The sequence below is a fragment of the Solanum tuberosum genome, unplaced genomic scaffold (assembly GCF_000226075.1).
Source record: "Solanum tuberosum cultivar DM 1-3 516 R44 unplaced genomic scaffold, SolTub_3.0 scf00490, whole genome shotgun sequence".
Classification (NCBI taxonomy): domain Eukaryota; kingdom Viridiplantae; phylum Streptophyta; class Magnoliopsida; order Solanales; family Solanaceae; genus Solanum; species Solanum tuberosum.
Genome location: NW_006239413.1, coordinates 269,852 through 290,606, shown reverse-complemented (window position 1 = coordinate 290,606; position 20,755 = coordinate 269,852). Strand labels below are relative to the sequence as shown.

Here is a 20,755-nt window from a genome sequence, read left to right as displayed (position 1 = left end):
AATGTAAAAATAAATGTGGACATAAATGCTCCACAGAGTTAACATCTTGTACATAATATCCGACCCCTATTGTCTCATATGTCACAAGACACTGACCGCCAAAGCATGCAACTTTGAGCAGCATTGCAGCCTTCCAAATCATCTTCCAAGGGCATTTCCAGTATAACGTGAACTAACTGTAAAAATCCCATTACTGCTTCAGCCTTCCAGATTTGTTTATCTTCCTTTCCTTTGTGTGACAGAAACTTTTTGCATCTTCTGAAGGAATAAATCAATTTCCTGCATTTCTCTTTCAAGAAGATTGCTCCTAAACTGAAAACTCCAGCCTTCCTCAATAAACATGTCTGCTAGCATGATACCGGGATTACCAACAACACAAAATAAACTTGGAAATTGATCCTTAAGAATCCCAGTTACATATTTATGTCATGCAACAAATATGTTGAAAAGTCATCCATAATGTTTTCCTTAACAATTAGTATATCTCTTTGCCGGTCATTTTATCATTCAATACCAATCGATTCATCATATTGACGGCTCTAATCATAACTAATCCCAACATAACTTATCTCAACATAACTTATCCCTTCATAACTCATATTCAAACCAAACGACCCCTAATGTTATAGTAATCCTGGGATAACTTATTACAGGATAAAGTACATAAATTACAAATAAATTCCTTTAAACTATATTTAAACCTCATTTTTCACATATACGTATAACTATTTTTGAAAGTCTTCAACCTCCTTAATCTTAAATAATTCTTTTGCAAAAAAAAAGGGACTTATTACAAAAAAAAAATTATGCAATACAAATTTACAATATAAATTTTATTATAAATTTGATTTTTCACTAAATAAAAATATTAGTACATGTCCTCCCGACTCCCCCATCCTCCACCCTCCCTACATTATGTTTAATACCATGTGTAATAATATTCATTACTCCTTATTTTTATGATAATTCTTTATATTTTTTTATTAAACAATTACATTATATAAATATAATTTTTATTTATGAATTTATTTGACTAATTCTTATGTTTATTTATTTTTTGATTTCTCATAATTCCTCTTTTACTTTAACAAATTTGGGATAAAAATTCTATTTTTAAGCTAAATAAAAAAATAGTTTTATATTTAAATATATACGTACCATCATGTGAGTACGTACACACAAAAATATTTAAGCTAAATAAGATGAAAATTTTTATTTTTAAAAATAAATAATTAAAACTTGAAAAAAATATTTAAAAAACTAAATCAAGTAAAAGGTAATTTTGTAAACAAACAATTTGTACCAAATATATTATTTTAAATACAACAAACCAAACAATTTATGAAACAATATCAACATAACTTATCATATCATAACTAATGTCATCTAACTTGTTTTCAAACCAAACAACCTTTAATTTAAGCTAAAAAAAATTTCCTGGTAAAGACGCTAACCCATCAGTTCAGCTGGCATTCCCCGCCACGCTTTAGCGCCGAATTAGAAAGGAGCCCTAGGGTTTTCTGTTTCCGACCTCTGAGTCTCAGGCAAATCATGGGTGGAGGCAACGGTCAGAAAGCGAAGATGGCTCGGGAGAGGAATCTGGAGAAGCTGAAGGGTGCTAAAGGTATTCTCTGTTTTTCCATCTACACGATCAAAATCTATTTCTCTGCAATCCAGATCTCAGTGTTGGTAGAAAACCTCTTAGATAAATATTTTAGCTCTATTTTATATTAACTTGTTAAATCGTCGCAGGAAGTCAGCTCGATACGAACAAAAAGGCCATGAATATCCAGGTAATGTGTTCAATTTCATTCTTTTGCAGTAAAATATTGCAGTATTGTTGCAAATTTAAGTTTTGATGGGAAGCATATCACATAATAATTAAAATGTTTAGTAATTGAATGAATTTGAATTCATGAAATTTGCGGAAGTTGTATATAAATTGACTTGGTATCAGTCATTTGTTGAAAGAACGACCAACACTTCCCCGTCCCACTTGACCTGGATAGTAATGAAGTTGCAAATATGTTCAGTTTTGAAAAAGTTTACGTTTTTAGGCTATTAATAATAATAATAATATTAGGATAGATTTTCCTCCGGGGGGTGGGGGTGTCTTAGTGGTTGAAGAGTTGTGTAACAGCCTTGGATATCAAGATTTGTATCCAACAGAGGTGACATTACGTGAGTTCATCCCCTATAACTCTATAGGAGAAGGTGAAAAATTATTTATTGCCTAAGCCTTAGTGGACATAGTTACCCGATAGCTGTACAAATAGCACATACATAGAGAATTACTCTTGTTTGAGTGGTTGATAATTGTCTGTAATATGCATGAATGAATGATAATCTTTTAATTTTGTGCGTCAAACTTCTATAATGCCCAAATTAAAATCTCAAAACTCCCTAGTCCCTATTTTCATTTAGTATTTCTTCCTAGTTCTCTTCACTCTTTTCTTTTGCTCCTTATGTGGGATGTAAAGGAACTCTCCTCAATTTGTTGTTAACGTTTCTGTTAGGAGTACTTTCTCAAAAAAAAGTTTCTTTTGAAGTAAAATGAACGGCAGTTGATGTCTGCATTGTAGTGATGTTTTTTGAAGTAAAAGGAGAAAGAGTTAGCTACCTTGTGTCTTTCCAATAACTTTTGTATGTCCGTTCCCCCCTCTTGAATTGTCCTTTAGAACACTCTTATGTATAGCTGCAACTTGGACTTCTTCTTTTCCCCTTTGTTGGAACTTGGTCTAGGTCTAATTCTGAGACCCCATTTTGTTGTTGCAGTTACTTCTGAAGCTTAGAGTTTTAGATTTATTTGAAGGGACAAGGTTCATTAACTGTTTTTCTGAAAGAGTTGTATTGTGTTGAATTATCTAAAAAATGAAAAACTGAATTTCTATTTGTACCTAGGTGGGGATACTAGTTTCCGAAAGTTTGAATCTGAAAATTTTGAAACTAAAAAGTAGTTAGGGCAAAAAGAGATTGGCAATTGAAAACCAGTGTTAACTAGGAAAAGTTTCACTTAATGGAGATACAATCATTGTTAAGGAACTTATGTAACTACGTAAGTGAGAATAGATGCATAAAGAAGGGTAACAAGACTGTTGGTAGGACATTGAAGGGAGTTCTCTTCTTACTCAATATTTTAGTTTATGAGGAATTTGATTGAATACCTAATTTAATATGTTAAGTTGACTGACATGTCTTAGTAGTTCTGGAAGAAAATATTATTGTAATGCTAGCAAATTTAAGCTTAATATAAAAAGCATTATGTGAAAATTGAAAGTATGAATAGTCTAATGAATTTGAATTCATGAAATTTGCGAATTGTATCAAACATTTCTTCTTTCCTTCTTTTTTTTTTGAATGACTTAAGAGGTTGTATTACAAAAGCATCTAGAAGATGCAAGAATTTACAGAGAGAAATAGGTGATAACCCCTGTACAACAAAAAATAGTCAGGGTCTGGGAGTTATAACCTAAAGCAAAAACTCAAGGTTGTTAAACCATTGAGAGGGAGCTAATGAAATCTAAAAGGAGAATTACATCATTTACAGGGGAAAGGTTGCTCCAACTAAAATGATTCATCAAACTTTTAGATTTCAAGGTGCACTTTGGAATTGGAGTCTGATCATAACACCCACTGTTCCTTTCCATCCATATACAACAGAATATACAGCTGGTACCATTTACAAGATTTTCTTGATGGATCTATCCACTTCTCTTAAGTTCCAACTTTCAAATGCTTTTTCTAGGGTGAGTGTTGTTGACCAGCTGATGCCAAAAACTGCAAAATACATGGACCAAATGCCTGCTGCCACAGGGCAATGTAAATAAAAATGATTCACTCCATCTCCTATAAGATGGAATATGAAGCATCTCTTCAATTTTTTCTAGAGTGTCTTATAAATATATGATGAAAGGAGTACTTAAGTTAATGGGTAATATACATATTGATAGACTGAATTGCCAGCACTTCCCCTTCCAACCGAAGTTGGAAGTAATGAAGAAATTGCACATATATTCAGTTTTGAAAATGTATCCATCATTGGGGGATTTATGGCTATTAATTGGATATAATTATTTCCCTTGACGATGGTGTCTTAGCAGTTGAAGAGTTGTAGTAACAACTTTGGATATCAAGATTCATTGTCCAATGGAGGTGACAATTGGTGAATTATTTCCCTCTACACAAAAAGGGGTTGAATCCTTCTTATCAGCCTAGCTATGTTGCTCAGACTCTTCGTTTTGGCTGCCAAACGCGACACGGGTGTGCGGTGCGTGTCAGATTTGGTCAATGCCATCTGGATACTTTGACCTGAGTCGAGAACAAATTTTTTTTGGGTGGGGTGGGGGTGTTGAGAATTTGAAAAACTCGACGATGAGCTAGGGTTGACTGATGAGGTCTTGTTGTTTTCTTAAAGGCAGTGGCGACTAGCGAGGAAGATGAAATAAAATATATAAACTAGGGTTTTGCAGAGATTTTTAAATTTCTTGTTTACTCTTTATGGGTTGCAACTAAACATTTGGGCCTAACCACTTCTAATGACATTTTACCTTTCATGGGCCTACTCTTTGTATAATCAGTGTTGTGGACTTTGTTGGACTATTATGTAGTGTAAAAATCCTTAATGGCTTGGACAGCAAATCTTAATAATTATCATTTGCACATAATTTTTTTAGCTTTATAATTAGTTAGGAGATAAGACTAGGATAACTATTGTCACATTTGACTCCAAATTGAATTCTACAAAATATCTCTCAAATTTAGACTATCTTTATAAATCTATTTTTATAATGTTGAACATTTTAGCGGAATCCCCTTACCCCGTGTCCATACTCGGTTTCGTACCCCCGAATCTTAAAATTTATATTTTGCCAAATCCAACTCTCAGATCTACACCCGTCTTGGATACGCGCACCTGAGTCCAAGCAACATAGCAGCCTAGTCTTGGTCGGCAGGGCTATATGGTGCTGCGATACCCGTGCCAGTTGCACGTACTCAGTGGATTAGTTGAGGTGCTTGCAAGAAAATGGGTACAGATATTACTGCAATAAAAAAGAATAAAAAATAGGTAGAAGACTCATAAAATAGGATAACTAGGGGTATGGACCCTATTTAGTGATAGAATCAGAATAGGGAGGCATATATGGTGAATGACTGAATGTTGTATCCTGTTAGTCGTGTGTTTTTTGCATTTTTCCTATTCTACCTTTTGTGTTTGCGGTTTCGGAATGTCAAAGTGCTTAAATTTTACTTCTAGTGTGTTAGAAGTATTTCTCTTTTTAAATCTCGAACATATTGTTCGGGAATGAGTAGTTGATAATTGATTGCTTGCTAATTTACAAACATTTTTTTGCCTGCCCGATAGTAGCACTAGCACATACAATAGCACCCAAGGGTGTGACCTAGTGGTCATTGAAGTAGTTAATAACCCTGAAGTCTTAGGTTCAAAACTCAGCGGAAATAAATAACACTAGGTGATTCTTTTCATCTGTCCTAGCCTTTGTGAATAGAGTTACCTTGTACCTGATGTTGGTGGGAGGTGACAGGTATCTCGTGCAATTAGTCGAGGTGCGCGAAAGCTAGTCCGGACACCACGGTCATAAAAAAAAAACATACAAGAGATTTTAACAATCTAATGCCCCCCTAGCATTGAGATATGTGCTCATTGATTTATTTGTATTCCACAGCGAGCTTTTTTATAAATATAGGCTAACTTATACCTGATTTTAAGAGAAAACAAACATTAGCCAGTTCCTTCCCTCCATTGTTTTTTGCTGAATATTGGAAGATAAAATTTGAAGTGATCTAGTTTGAAGGTTCAGACTTTTTAAAAATCTTTCAATAAGCTTATGTTTTGTCAAATTGTGAACTACTCCTTGCCTAAACTTATTGAGAGGGCTAATTTGAATCTATTCGAAGTCAATTTACAGTTTACTGTAATATAGGCCAATTTGTTTTGGCTAGGTCAGCTTTCCTATTGGTTTTGCTTAACTGTTTTGGCCTCTTGGTTTTAAAAGAGTGTGCGGTGTCTGTATGACCATCAGAATACTTTTAACTTGATATAGCTCAATTTCAATGGAGCGTTTTGATTATGTTTTATGATGTTACTAAAATTCTTGATGTACTACTACTGTCTTTCTGTATATTCATTAAGCAAAATATGACATGGACACCTATACTCTTTTCTTTTTTTTTGGGCATACTTTTATGACCCTTAACAGTAGGAGGTAGTGATATCATTTCTGTTGTCCAACTGTTGGCAGATGAGGGACTAGTTACATGAGTAACTTGTTCTTGAAACTTAATTCCCAAGTTGGATATAGAGTGGATTAGGAAGTTCTATTTCCATGATTCCCAGTTATTAGCTAGCAGGCCTGTTTATAACAATTTGTTATAGCTTATGACTAATGCTAGAAGATTTTTCTTAGCCATCAGTTAGGTTGCGGTTTGAGGCCTGCAAATTCATTCATAAAACTTTGTTTTGGTTCTTGGTTAACTCGTCTGTTTTGTAAATGATGGCAGTGCAAGGTGTGTATGCAGACATTTATGTGCACAACATCAGAGGTGAAGTGTAAGGAACATGCTGAAGCAAAGCACCCAAAATCTGATCTCTATGCTTGTTTTCCTCATCTCAAAAGTTGAAGTCCTTTATGTGTCAAACATCCTTGCAGAAAAAAAAAATGTTGGTATGATCTACCACCAGTCACTAGTTGCAACAGTCAGCTCAATCAAGCTGTGAACTGCTTGTAGTTATTGTGTGTGTGTTTGTGAGACTTGCAAATTGTGTTAATGGCTGGTCTTAATAATGAAGTTTCCTGGCGACAAGACAATGTCATATGACATGAAACAAGCAAATGCTGAAATTAAAACCTATATATGAAGAAATCAGAAACCATTTGAGAACATCTAAATTCCAGCTCTCTCTTACTACTATAGTAATTAGCCATCAAAGTCTATCATACTGAGCTGATAGATGAACAGAAAATTGACTTGCACCACAAACGGGAATGAAGTCCTGACTCTGCCTGATCGCTTTGGTATTCTTACCAATTCTTTGCCAATGAGGCATCCATTACTGTATCTTAAATAACTAGGCAAAATGAACCTTGAAGGTTGTGAATGGAGCTCTAGAATGGTCTCAACTCCTGAATATCCGGACGATAAAAATTGAGGAGTTATCAACCATACCTTCAATTTTCAAATATCATTATTTAAGCCTCTTATTTTGGCAAACTCTTTTTTCAAATTTAAGCAAGATCTATGTCCAAATTAATGCCTAGTAAGAAAAATCTTAATTTTGTTTCCATGAGAGTTTAGCTCAACAAGTAGTGCTTTAGTGTGATGACCCGTCACGTCCTTATGCTACTTAGGCACCGTGTGGCATATCGCTGTCTATCTGGAAGTTTACATGATAAGTACACCAACATTTGTGGGAAGATTCGAGTTTCTTGGAAAAATTCTAGAATATTATTTGTAAATATGTAGGATTTGTGTAATAATATTTTGCATATTAGCTCCTGATGAGTAGTATAAAATTATAAATACAAGGATATTCATTTGTAAAAATATTAAGCAAAGTTCAATGACAATTCTCTGCAACACAATTCTTCCCATGACTTCTCTCTACCGTTTAATTGATATTCCTAGTGTCGTCGACTGACTTGGCATAGCAAGATTATGAGTAAGTAGTGCAAAAACATGTGCAAGTTATCAAGTACCGCATGTGTACTTAGTTGAAGACTGATAACGTGATATTTAACTCTATTTGGTTGTTTTCAGGGACTCGTTAGTTCACACACTCCAAAGAAACCAGCTGTATGTTGGACCTACCATGCTATTATTTTTTTCAACTAGTTGTGTCTTGTGTGTGTGTTTTCCGCTTTCTGTTTTCTTGCCTAAAACTTTATGCTGTTTTGAACTTGCTAAAATATATGCTTAACAGTAGAGATCGAGGGTTGTGGGATCGGGCCAGGGGTTCGGGTCGGGATCGGTCTTGAGTCAAGGGTCAGGTCTCTGGTCCCAAGTTAGGGTCGGGTCTCAAGTTTTGGATGAGAGTCGGGGTCAAATCCCTGGTCGAGAACAGAGCAAAAAAAAAATGGAAAAAATAAGAAAATAATTTAAAAATAAACGCTTGAATTATGATAAGTTCTCAAATTAGTATATAATTTAATGATGGTGTAACTTTCTTTTTTTCACCTTGTGATGGTGTAACATATGCTGGTACAGCCTACACTTGTTGAAGAGAGGGGCAAAATGGGTCCACAGAGGCTACAGAAGAGCAATTTGTGGCCTGATATTGGCCTGGTTTTTCTAATTTAAGTGAATGGAACACCGACTTTTATTACTCATTTGTGTACGAACCATATATACGATACACTTCTTGTCCGATCAATAAATTACGACTTAAGATCAGTCATTGTCACAAAACTAGGGTCACATAGCTCTGGCTAACTTATCTATGATTGTGCGGGTCATTTCTAGTTAGTACGAGCCGAGGTGGATCCGATATTTGAAGACAATAGGGCATCCATTGAAGATGGATGTACGTTAGTTGAAGCGATGCCAAACAATACTATCTCATCTAAAAATTTTATTAAACACCCACAAAATTGAGTTACGTATAAATATAAATTAAATGTCATAATTGGATAAAGATAGCTCCACATATCGATGGTTTGTCACCTACACTTTTTATGAATTTCTTTTAATTGTCTGGTAAAACCGAAAATGAAGTAACTCATATTTGAATTCGGGTTATGCGCCAGCGCTCGAAGGCCTGGGGCACTCTAACCAAATGACCCTGTCCAACATATATGTTTAAGAGATTCTTTTAATATATATAGTAATTCTTCAAGGTATATATACATAAAAGAAAATTAAAGTTCACCTGAGTTCGCCTCTCTAACGGTATGTTCGTCTCATATATTTTTTTGAAGACAGACCGATTACCATGTATTACGAAAGAACTATATTATGTAACTTATTATTTTCTACCTCTCAATTTATTACTATTTGACATATTTCTCAATTAGTGTGTTTCAACAAGCAAAACATTAAATTTCATGATGTGAAACAAGATATGGATGGGATAAGATTCGTTTTAAGAGCTACTATTACTAAACAAAGTACTGTTCCCTTTTGTTAGGTATTGAGTGGTACTTGGTGGCTAATAAATTGCGGTAGCCTCTGTCACATCTATCACAATTACAGCTCTAAATTATGAGTATCCATCACATACTGATCGACCACTATTCCCCTCGTTAGGTATCATTTGGGACATTTAATTATGAATTTATATGTCAATGACTTGTCATATAAAGCTCACGTACACCTCAAGTTACAGTACTTGTCGAGTTATAAGAAATAGAGTACTTTCTTTTTAAATGATTCTCTAATTGTTATCATAATAATATTAGTAAGGATTTTAAACTTGCTCTACCCAATTCCCTTAGGTTTAGTAGCAGAGTGAAAGATAAGCGCCATGCAACGTCCAAAGACGGTAAGTTTAGTTCCAATCTGCATATAAACGACAAGTTCAATCATTTGAAAACAAGGCTTTGTATTATTCCATTAATCATGAAAATTTCTGTTACGTACGTATCTCACACAACTGACACTAATTATATGAGGTTTCTGTTGTCTGATCACGATTTGTGGAGTACCCAAATCATCAGTTGGGATATTCCGATAATTAAGCCTCTGCTTTCATGCTCTATATATATATATGAAGTTACATTGAACATTAATAATTACGAATGGTTGTTTAAGCATCAAATTTATCCATGTCAGTAAATCCTATAGTCCCCCTTTGTGCCTTGGCCACATCTAACCCCTTCAGCCTGACATTGACAAATTATATCCCACTTCTTACTACCTGAATTCCGTCTTATTTGCGCATGCAATGTGTGGTGCGGGGCAACCAATATAGGTTGTGTGGAACCGTTTCATCCTTAATTAGAGATTTTGAATTCAAGGTTTAGATATAAAGAAAATTTTGTTGAGAGCGTCACCCCGAAATGGGTATGCAATGTGTCATTCAGATTTAGTCAGTTTGAACCTCAAGTGGAAAAAAAGGAAAATTATGCAGAATAACAAACATTTTGCCTATATTAGTTACTATAGCTACAGTTTAAGAAAATTTTAATTCCCGGCTACAGTTTTCTCACTTCTTGCTATTCGCCTTATTTGTATAATCCGCCTGGTTTGTATAAATTCAGAATTTGTATAATTCGGTTATTAGTTGTATAAATCCAGAATTTTGTATATGCTTACCCTAACTATTTGTATATGATTTATGAAAAAATTATAATTAATTACCTTGTTTGTATATTGAAAAACGATATATATAAACGGAGTTCTGAAAAATTCCTAAATGTATAAATATAGAATTTTTATATACTTACCGTATTTGTATATTTGGAAGCGAAATATATAGACGGACAGAAATATACAAACCGCAGCCTTCATAACAAACAAAACTATAGCTATGAAGCACAATTATGAAAACAATAGCTAGAACGTTATTATGTTTATTATATTTGTAATTTCTAAAATTTTCTATTAAAAAAAAAGTGTGGTGCGCGGCATTTTTCCTTAGACCTTTATTACCTCCAGCCACTACATTGTTCAGGCTTTATTTTGACTCAACTACTTCTATTCTGGCCACGTGGACTACCTTACTAGCCGACATAACTTAAAAAATAAATATTCAATTGGGACATGAAGGTAAGACCTTAGTTATTAAAGTCACCACAGTTCTACCCTAAAAATTACCTAAATGTCGAATTGTGACAATAATAAGCTCACAAGTATTGTTCATATAAAATTTAACGTATGCTATTGCTGATCAATCTAAAGTGCTTCTAATTCTTTTTGATAATTCAACTTAGGGGTGATAATTGAACGAGTCAAGACAATAACTGGATCATGACTTAATCTAACTAAAATTTGTTTGGATTAAAACGGGTCAATTGGCCATATCTCAATTCATCCAAGTTTTAAAAAATTTAGTACCTAATAATTTTTTATTATTATAACTATACATAATTCCAAAATTTATCATTAGTCAATTTAAACTACATAGCAAGTTAATTTTTAATGAATTGAAATAGGCGAATCAATAACCCAATCGATGAAAAGAAGCAATAGCATTATTGACCCAGTAATAATTTTTGGGATGAAAATGATCCACACATAGAAACTTCTTTTCTTTTGGCACCATCCTCTAGGGCATCTCTGCATGACCTACGTCCAACACACTCAATTAAATCATTTACTACTCATTTTAACCCCACTACTGTCACATATATAGACCTGTAACGTCCACTCGTAGGGATAGCAATAGGGCGGTGCGGGGGGATTGAGCTTAATCTGCAAATTTTTAATTTGCAAATTTTTAATTCGCCCCGTCCCACCTCACATAATATTTTTTTCCATTCTCAACCCGTCACATTCCGCTTCGCATAATTTTTTTAATATTTTCTTTTTCTAGTTAAATTTGATACTAAAAATAAAATTAATAAAAATAAATTCATTTTTTCATTAAGTTGTATTTAATAGGATAGTGACTTAAAATTTTATTTTGTAGAGGTCAATTGGGAAACAGGTAAAAAACTGAATTATTTTTTATTGAACCATTTTCATTTACTATCTTAATAATTTTTTAGTAGCTTTAAGGAAATTATCTTAATAAATAATGTTCTATCACTCTTATAACATGTAAAAAATTAAAATTAAGTTTAATCCCACATAAAATCACATATACCTGCGACCCGCCCCGCCCTGCATTAGTTTTAAAAAACTCACTTCAACCCGCCCCGCACAACCTTAAACCCGCTCCACCCTGCATCCACCTCGCCCCACTGCCATCCCTACTCACTCGTGAGGATCTACTAGAGGCTCACTCTCATACACCGTCTAATACTCTTCCGTTCAAATTTATGTGACACATTTTGCTTTTTAATTAGTTTTTAAAAAAATATGTTATAGTTCAATATTTATTAGTAATAATTGAACTTTAAACTTCTAAAATTATCCTTAATGAGATACTCCCTCCATTACAATTTATTTGTCTGGTGTTGATTTGACAAGAAAGTAAAGAAAACTCTTAAATCTTATGATTTTTAAACTAAAGATCTATAAAATGTACCAAAATGCATGTTTTACAATTTTATGGTCTTAAACATGTCACGTGGAAAAATAGAGTTAAAAAGTTGCCAAAAAATGAAAGAAACATTCTTCTGAAACGGATTAAAAAGAAAAGTAAGACAAATAAATTAAAACACAGGAGTAATTTCTAGTCACCCAAATACTTATGACTTGTTTTCACTAAAAGTTTCAAAAGTATTCCTCTTATTTTAAAACTATGTATCCAATCAAACACTTCCACGTAAATTGAAACGAAGGGAATAATTTCCATAGTACTATCTATCATTGGGGCCTATAGTGGGAATTCTGCCAACCTTATTGATTGTACCTGGTGTCTGATGATATGATATATACTAAGGCACTTGAACCAAAAGATGCAGGCAAGGACATAAGTAGTACTGGTTTTTGCTTTATCAAGAACAATACTTACTAAGTTAATATAATAGACATCAAGGTACTTAATAGTATTGGCCATGATGGATCTTGGTTCAGAGCAGACTACACAACCCTCTACTCATGTTAACAGAAAAGAGCTTCTTTCCAATGTTATGAAAAGGACCTCTGAATGGTATTCTATCTTCACTTATAATTTTTCCCTTTTTTGTTGTTTCTCATTGTTCTTTTCCATCTACTCTTTATGCAGTTTTTTCTATGAATTAAGGAGTGACCTTTTGATAATTAATATCTACAGGATTTTATCCCAGGATATCCCAAGTGATATAACTATTCATGTTGGAAGAACTTCTTTTTCTCTGCACAAGGTACATTAGAACAAGTTCCAAATTATTACAACAACTCCATCAAGATTGTACTTTTCAGTAACTAGTTATACTTATCATTAGCAGTTCCTCTAGTTATCTTTTAGGCGATTTAATAGTGGAAGGATTATTTAGGTATAATACATAAACACACTCAAATTTGGCCTCAACTAACAAGTAAAACACTCTAACGTTGGGAGTGCACATCTAGACACCTTAACTTGTCTCTACTATGTCAGTTGAGCACTCCAACTTACAAAATGACCATCTAGGCACCTCCAAAATTTATGTATCATGTTAGTGCCAGGTGTCCACGAGGCATGGTGGGGACGAGTTGGAGTGTTAGTTGCCAGGTGAGACCAAGTTGAGGTGTCTCGATGTGTACTCTCAAAGTTGGAGTGCTTACTTGCCAGCAGATGCCAAGTTTGAAATATGTCTGTTTATGTATTATGTCTTACTCTTTATATTATCGGTGTATAGAAGTTAAACTTTCAACTAAAGATGCAATCTTTGATGTGTACATGCAGTTCCCACTAGTCTCAAAGTGTGGATACATAAGGAAGTTGGTCTCAAAATCCAGTGATGCTAAGCTTTCTGCAATTGAAATCCCTGACATTCCTGGAGGAGCAGAGGCATTTGAACTTGCAGCAAAATTTTGTTATGATATAAACTTTGAGATAAACCCAGAAAACATTGCATTGATTAGATGTGTGGCAGAATATCTTGAGATGACAGATGAGTATGCAGTTGGAAATTTGGTAGGATTAACAGAGGCCTACTTAAATGAAGTAGGACTTAAGAGTATTGCAAGTTCAGTTTCCATTTTACACTCTTCAGAAAAGCTTCTTCCCATTGCAGAAGATATAAAATTAGTGAACAGAAGCATAGACACAATTGCATATATAGTCTGCAAGGACAGCCAATATGGCTTGAATTCCTCCACATTTGATTGGTGGGCTGAGGATTTAACTGTCCTAGGAATTGAGTTTTTCCAAAGGGTTTTGATTGCTATGATGGCAAGGGGATTCAAACAGTATGCACTTGGACCAATATTAACGCTCTACGCGCAGAAATCCCTTGGAGGTTTGGTGAGGTCTCATCCCTTCAATAGTCCTTTATGCTTGGAGGTTGGTCTAATACATTCTTTTAAACATATACATGAGCAACTTTAGTTCTTTATGTTAACAAAAACTAAGCACATTTGGCTTCTGTTATATTTAAAACACACGGCAGTAGTTGTTAAAGACAATAAGGTCGTGTGTTTCAAGTATAACAGAAACCAAAAGTGCACAGTTTTAATAAACACAAAGGACTTAACTGCTCAAGTGTATATCTAAAAGGATTATTTTAGACCAACCACCAAACATAACATAAGGGAGTAATTTTCTTTGTTAAGTGAAATATTTGTTAATATGATTATCTTGTCATTCCAGGATATATCAGGAAAAGGGAGGAAACAGATTGAGGCAAGAATAGAACATGAAAAGAGGGCGGTTTTAGAAACTATTGTTAGTCTTTTGCCAAGGGAGAAAAATGCTTTGTCAGTTAGCTTTCTCTCATTGCTTCTCCGAGCTGCAATATATCTAGAAACCACAGTTTCTTGCAGGGTTGATTTGGAGAGGAGAATGTCATTGCAACTTGGACAGGCCGTATTAGATGATGTATTATTTCCTTCATATTCATTGACAGGGGGTACATTCTTTGATGTTGAAACTGTGAAACATATTATGATGAATTTCCTAGAGTATGAAATGGTGGGAAATCGATTAGGCATCAATGATGAAGAGAATGTGTTTCCATCAGCAAGTGACATGGAGAAAGTTGGGAAACTAATGCAAGATTACCTTGCTGAAATAGCCTCCGACAGTAATCTCTCTGTTTCAGAGTTTATTAGTGTTGCTGAAGTCGTTCCAGAGCAATTAAGGATCACAGAAGATATGATGTACAAGGCCATTGACATGTATTTGAAGGTATGCACGTTGAATCTTTGATACCAACTACCAAATAGTACTTTCTCCATTTCAATATGTTTGTCTGGTTTTGACTTGACACTGAGTTTAAGAAAGTAGTGTAAGACTTTTGAATCTTTTGTGGTGTTAAACTAAAGATATGTAGAATGTACCAAAATGTCCATTAATCTTGTAGTCTTAAACATGTCAGGTGAAAAGTTGAAAATAAGGAGTTGCCAGAAAGCAAAAGAGACGTTCTTTTTGAAAGAGACGAAAAAAGGAAAGTAAGACAAACAAATTGAAATGGAAGGAGTAATCTTTATAATCAACTGATTTAGTACCTTGATTGACATATGTTCTTAAGTGACAAGGATTTATTGATTGCACCCGAAAATGTTGTTGTTTGGGATGTGAAGTAGTATTTGAATCATTATGATTTCTTGTATAAATTCATTAAGGGTCTAATTCAGTTAAGTGACAAAATATTTTTGCAGTATACAAATGATACCAAGGGAGATTACATGTTTCTGCCTAAGCATTTACAAGATCTTAAACACGTTCATGTTCTGTATCGATGTTCTTTGAAGTGTGTCATTTGTAGATCAAAAGTACTGTTCAACAATCAGTTTCATTTGATAAGGTTTATAGTTTAGCTGCAGAAAGAAAAGGGTTTTGAAACTTCAAATCATGCTATTCTATACCCACGTTGCTATATCAGGATAGCTACGAAGAATTATCTACTGTTGTATGTCACTTTAACATGATAATATAAGAAAAATTATATATATTGTGAACTCATATAACTAAAAATCCAAAGTAAATAACCCTGTCAGAGATACCTGTCACTAATCTTCTAGCTTTTGCACAATTTGAAGGCACATCCAGCTCTAAGTGATGTTGAGAGGAAAAAAGTTTGCAGTGTTATGAACTGTCAAAAGCTAACTCGAGAAGCTTGTGCTCACGCTGCTCAGAATGAGAGGCTCCCTGTTCAGATTGTTGTGCAAGTGCTTTACTATGAGCAACAACGCCTTCGCGAAGTAATGGATGTTAGTTTAGTAGGGGCAGATCCTCCTTCTCGTCCACCTAAATTCAATTGGTTCTCCAGTGGCATTTCTCCTGTTACAGACGAAGTCTCAAGTCTAAAAAGAGAAAATCAGGATCTCAAATTTGAGCTTATGAAATTGAAAATGAAGTGCAGAGAAATTGAAAAACGTGATGACAAATCAGCAGCTAGCACCCCTTTGGGGATCACTACTCCACCTTCTGATAAGCCTCGTTTGCCACGAAAATCTTTCATAACTGCCGTATCCAGAAAGCTTGGGAAACTGTATCCATCATTTGGAACTGATGAAGTCACAATTCCATCGCCCAGCAAAAGGAAAAACAAACCAAGTAGAGATAGGCGTAATTCCATATCATGATGCAACTATATTTTCCATTAGGTTGTTTGTTCTTCTTTGTTTTAATGTTTCTGCGAGTCATGTTGTAATATATAAGTATTTTAACTTATGCTTTAATCATAGGTCCTGTGATATTTCTTGCTAGGCTATTCTGATTGTAATGGCTATTGGTCTAATCTAATGATGCCATTATAGAAGCCACAAACTTTATCTGATATATTTCAGGTAAGAACAGAAGGATTTATCATTTATACTGTACCCTATTGAAAGAATTCCATCCCAGATATCTCACCAACACACTACAAGTTGAGTTCTTATCATCCGCGTTTTCAAAAGGAAAACATCAGTGCATGATGAGAGACTGTATTCCAGATCCATAATGAGACATTAAGGTACTAATTTAGGAAACAGCAGACAAGAGGTTAATATAGTATGCGTTAAGTAAATAACTCCATTAACAAAGATCAAAGCAGACAGTTAAGCGACCTGATGGGAAAGAAGGAAAAGACAAGTCTTTAAGAGTGGATAGACCGTCCACCCAGTGCTGCTATCCACTTCTATTAAGACGGGGCTTAAATGGAGCAAGAGACTTGAAGGCAGCAACCAGAATGTAATATTAACTAATCGTGGAAATGCTGATGTCAGGCGCACCTATCAGAATCGGAACATACCAATTACCAAGGCCACCTAGCAATACTTGTCATTGCTTTATAACCATAAAAAAAGATAATTAAAACTGTTGGACTTACCGAAAGCAGTCTGCGCATTTCTTTAGCCCTCAGCTTAAATCTCTATCTTTTCATATCAACTCGACTCCTAGCCATACGCCACTCCAGATCTTGCGATCTTACTTTAAGAGTAGGGGGATCAAATGTACACATCACCCAAAAAGGGCTACAAGTGTAAATGATCCTTCTACCTGACAATTCCACTTTAAAACCAACTATACAAAAATGGCACAGCTTTTTTCTCCACTTCTCTTTTCCCTTTGAAGGAAGGGACAAAAGAAGAGAATATAAGATCCCATTTGGCTATAGATTTTGGGAATATATTTCCAAAAATATTGAAAACATAGTGTGTTCATGAAATTTGGTTAGTTTTTGAAAATTTATCTTCGAAAAAATTTCAAGTTCCAAAAATTGTCCCAGATCCCAGACCAGTTTCTGGGTGAAATTTCACTTCCCCTCACTAAACTTAAAAAAATTTCTTAGTAAAATGCATGTCTAAACACAATTTCAAGTTCCAAAAACTCTTTTTTTTTTTCAAGTTTCAACTAAATCTTTGACCAAACTAAGTAAATAATGGTACAGAGAGGTAAGAAATAAAACTTTATTAACAAACAACAGTCAGTTACATGAAAGACTAAACTATGAGTTAAAGAAGCCTACTTAACTCTATTTGTAATGGCTACAATCTTATAAGTATTGATATCTTGCTACTTTATGAGGTAATAACAACTCTCAATTTAGAAATAATCAGCTCTTAGATGTATACACAACCTAACCTTGATCCAAAATTTTGCATAGCTCTAAACGACGTTGAAGCTTTATTACTGCTTGTATAAACTGCATCAGCATCACTGGTTGAGCGACTTTTAAAATCACAACTCAAGTCATCACTTTCAGATGGACTTGGAATTGCAACGACACCAATATCAATGCACTAATTGATCAATAGTTCTTCGTATCCATGCAAGGAAATTTTCTCAAGCTGTATTTGGCTATCTTCCCCCAGTATCCTGGGATTCAACTCCATTGCAGAGCGAAAATCCAGCATTGAAACAGAAAAGAGATCACTCGGTTTCTGAATGTACTTCATGGGCCTCGTTTTATTTGAAACTGAAACAGCTTGGTCATGGATGCGCTTGTGTTGTGACTTTGACCCTGCTAAGTCCAAACAAGGTTTTATTAATCTCTTTAGAAAAACATCAAGCCCATTATTCAACACATTTATGGCATCTGTTGATATCTGTACGCCTTCTGTCTCCGACTTTTGTTCCAACCATTTCTTTAGAGAGTTGGAGTCTGGCAACTCACGAGTGCTATTACAAGTTTCAGTACCGTGTAAAAGGCCTGATCTGTGACATACTACTTTCCTTGTTTCCCTACCACTCAGGGAGATGCCAAGGGGAGCAGTTACATGGCTTCTACTATGAATGCTACCCAATGGTAGCAACTCAGTAGCACTTTGATGCTCTCGTGCTTTTGGTGCATTATCTTCAGCAGAATGGGTTTTCCAATGAGGCCGCGGAGGACATGCCCGGTCCTTGAATCGACGATCACGAAGAGTAGGAGTTCTCCCCTTTCTAGGAGACTGAGGAAACACATCCCTGCATAGTGACTGGAGAGTGCCTCCTTGATATCCATTTGGAACTTTGACATTAAATGAAGGCTGCATTGTGCCATTCTTCGGTGGAGGTGTCTTAGCTGCACAGGCATTTTTTATAATTGCTCGCATAAGTGCATTATGAAGGCAGATATTATCTCTCCCCAACAAACCAATGCAGAACTTCTCAAACTCTGACTTGTTAAGCTTTAGACTCAAGTATTTGCTTAATGCAGTAAAATATTTCTCTGCCTTTTGTTGACCAATCTTCCTTTCAAGCCGAAGCTTCAGCTGATAAGTGTCAATTCGGGGGCAATGCCGATTTGTGGGCATTCTCACTCCCGTATTCACTTCAAACACTGAACAGAAGCAGTTAAATAATCAGGGAAAGTACCATGAAATCAATAGGATAAAGAGCACCTCTGCTCAATCAATTAACAAAGCCAATCACAGCAGCAAAATCCACTGTATGTGTTCCCTATATCCTGTGTAATCCAATTCTGCAAGAAAACCTGTAAACAAAAGAAGAAAAATGAATCTCAATATGTATTTCCAATTGCAACAATGATTTATAATCTTCTAAATTCCATATTTTCAACTGAAAGAAATGAAACAAAGTAAAGAGTTCATAACTTGGGTAAGAAGTCCCTACTGCACTCTCAATCCAAATATCCAATGAAGAAGCACATATAAGCAAGACAAATCTTTGTCTTTTTCTATACACAAATTTGGAAGGCTCCATGTGATAGTACTCCACCTCATGAAGAATTTAAGTAAAACTATGTTTTAGTGCCTGCTTACACACACCTCAACTAATTCCACGGAATACCTGACACCTCCCACCACCTACAGGTACTAAATATCTCTAAATATCTCTGTGCACCAAAGCTAGAACATATTAAAAAAAATCACCTAGTGTTTTATCTCTATTGGAATTTGAACCTGAGACTTCGTGACGCTCAAACCACTTCATTGACCACTAGGTCACACCCTTAGTCAAAATTTGTAGTTATAGAAATCAAAAGAACAGAGGATCGACGGTTCATTGTCCACTACTTAATCTTTTCACTCCTTAATCCTCAGCCTCAAGAAATCCCTCATTCTATTTGACTAGAATGTGTTAAAACATATACTGATCATTCAGTCACATTCCATAGACTTAATTTCATTATCTGAGCAACAAAAAGATATAATCATACACACACCAAAAAAAAAAAAAAAACTTGTTTTTAAGTTCTAGTAAGGAGCAAGCCAGAGTAAAACAGATAAACTCATAATTAAACACATTGTAATACAAACAGGTTAGTCCAAAATACTAAGCATATTCCAAAATTGACACTAAATTTTGCAAGAAACAGTAAAAATAAGTAACAAAAACTGAAAAGAAACGAACTTTACTACACCCCAAGTGAAATTATGGAGTTCAAAGTCAAACCCATTAGAGTAATCACGATCAAAACCTCAATGGAACTCAAAACAGTAAAAAAAACATAGTAATTAGAAAAAAGAAGAGAGAAAAAAAGTTACCTGAGCTAATGAAGTAGTAATGTAATGGAGAAAAGTGAGGTCCAAAGTTCAATTTTGGAGCTTGGACAGAAGATTAGGGCTTGTAAGCTGAATTTTTCGAAGCTTCTGCGGGGAAGTCAAAGGAAAGTCAAAGACACGTGCGGCTTTACAGGTGTGGTGAGTCGTATGTTGTTTTTATTTGGATTAGTTTTTTTAAGGATTAAGTCATTAGGCTCTGTTTGCAACTTGGAACTTGCCAATATGTAAAGTTTTTTGAGTTTGACAAAGTACACATAAGTCAGCTAGTTGCTGGAGTGGTCGGTTCCAAAAACTATGAGTAGCAATAGTACCAAGAGTGTGTGGGGTGGGGGTGGGGGTGGGGGCGAGGAGGAATATATTACTATGACTAAATTATTCTTATTTATTATTTGATTTCAATTTAATATTATTCTCTTTTTATGTTTATTGAGTAAAGTAAAGGTGGAAATTAGGTATTCTTTTGTTTTAGGGATAATGGTCTGAAAAATACCCCAACTTTGGTCGGATTTGCTGTTGCGATACTAAATTTTCATGAGGACCTATTACCTCCCTAGACTATTTAATACTGTATGTTTTACCTCCTGAACTATTTAATAATGTATTTTAAAGGTATATATGTGCTCACGTGGACACA

At 34.8% G+C, this 20,755-nt stretch overlaps 3 protein-coding genes across 3 annotated transcripts; 2 read left to right on the top strand and 1 right to left on the bottom strand.

Moving 5' to 3' along the window:
• Nucleotides 1-1,432: 1,432 nt before the first annotated feature.
• On the top strand, nt 1,433-6,908 carry LOC102591097 (uncharacterized protein At2g23090-like). The gene is made up of 3 exons (XM_006364358.2): nt 1,433-1,624; nt 1,753-1,793; nt 6,520-6,908. Exons 1-3 carry the CDS (start codon nt 1,552-1,554, stop codon nt 6,637-6,639), a joined length of 234 nt encoding a protein of 77 aa, XP_006364420.1. The 5' UTR covers nt 1,433-1,551; the 3' UTR covers nt 6,640-6,908.
• Nucleotides 6,909-12,457: 5,549 nt separating this feature from the next.
• On the top strand, nt 12,458-16,468 carry LOC102590740 (BTB/POZ domain-containing protein At5g67385-like). The gene is made up of 5 exons (XM_006364357.2): nt 12,458-12,712; nt 12,836-12,905; nt 13,430-13,990; nt 14,336-14,872; nt 15,727-16,468. Exons 1-5 carry the CDS (start codon nt 12,618-12,620, stop codon nt 16,270-16,272), a joined length of 1,809 nt encoding a protein of 602 aa, XP_006364419.1. The 5' UTR covers nt 12,458-12,617; the 3' UTR covers nt 16,273-16,468.
• A 1,114-nt stretch (nt 16,469-17,582) lies between these two features.
• LOC102590394 (uncharacterized) lies at nt 17,583-20,291 on the bottom strand. Its single transcript, XM_006364356.2, has 2 exons — nt 20,104-20,291; nt 17,583-19,088 (listed from the first exon to the last, which is right to left on the bottom strand). Exon 2 carries the CDS (start codon nt 18,907-18,909, stop codon nt 17,914-17,916), a length of 996 nt encoding a protein of 331 aa, XP_006364418.1. The 5' UTR covers nt 18,910-19,088; nt 20,104-20,291; the 3' UTR covers nt 17,583-17,913.
• Nucleotides 20,292-20,755: the final 464 nt, after the last annotated feature.

Bases quoted from the DNA above. Each gene is read 5' to 3' on its own strand.
- LOC102591097 (XM_006364358.2), top strand. From the start codon at position 1,552: ATGGGTGGAGGCAACGGTCAGAAAGCGAAGATGGCTCGGGAGAGGAAT. The intron at 1,625-1,752 runs GTATTCTCTGTT...AAATCGTCGCAG, and splicing joins GAAGCTGAAGGGTGCTAAAG to GAAGTCAGCTCGATACGAAC. The intron at 1,794-6,519 runs GTAATGTGTTCA...AAATGATGGCAG, and splicing joins AAAAGGCCATGAATATCCAG to TGCAAGGTGTGTATGCAGAC.
- LOC102590740 (XM_006364357.2), top strand. From the start codon at position 12,618: ATGATGGATCTTGGTTCAGAGCAGACTACACAACCCTCTACTCATGTT. The intron at 12,713-12,835 runs GTATTCTATCTT...TAATATCTACAG, and splicing joins ATGAAAAGGACCTCTGAATG to GATTTTATCCCAGGATATCC. The intron at 12,906-13,429 runs GTACATTAGAAC...GTGTACATGCAG, and splicing joins CTTCTTTTTCTCTGCACAAG to TTCCCACTAGTCTCAAAGTG.
- LOC102590394 (XM_006364356.2), bottom strand. From the start codon at position 18,909: ATGCCCACAAATCGGCATTGCCCCCGAATTGACACTTATCAGCTGAAG.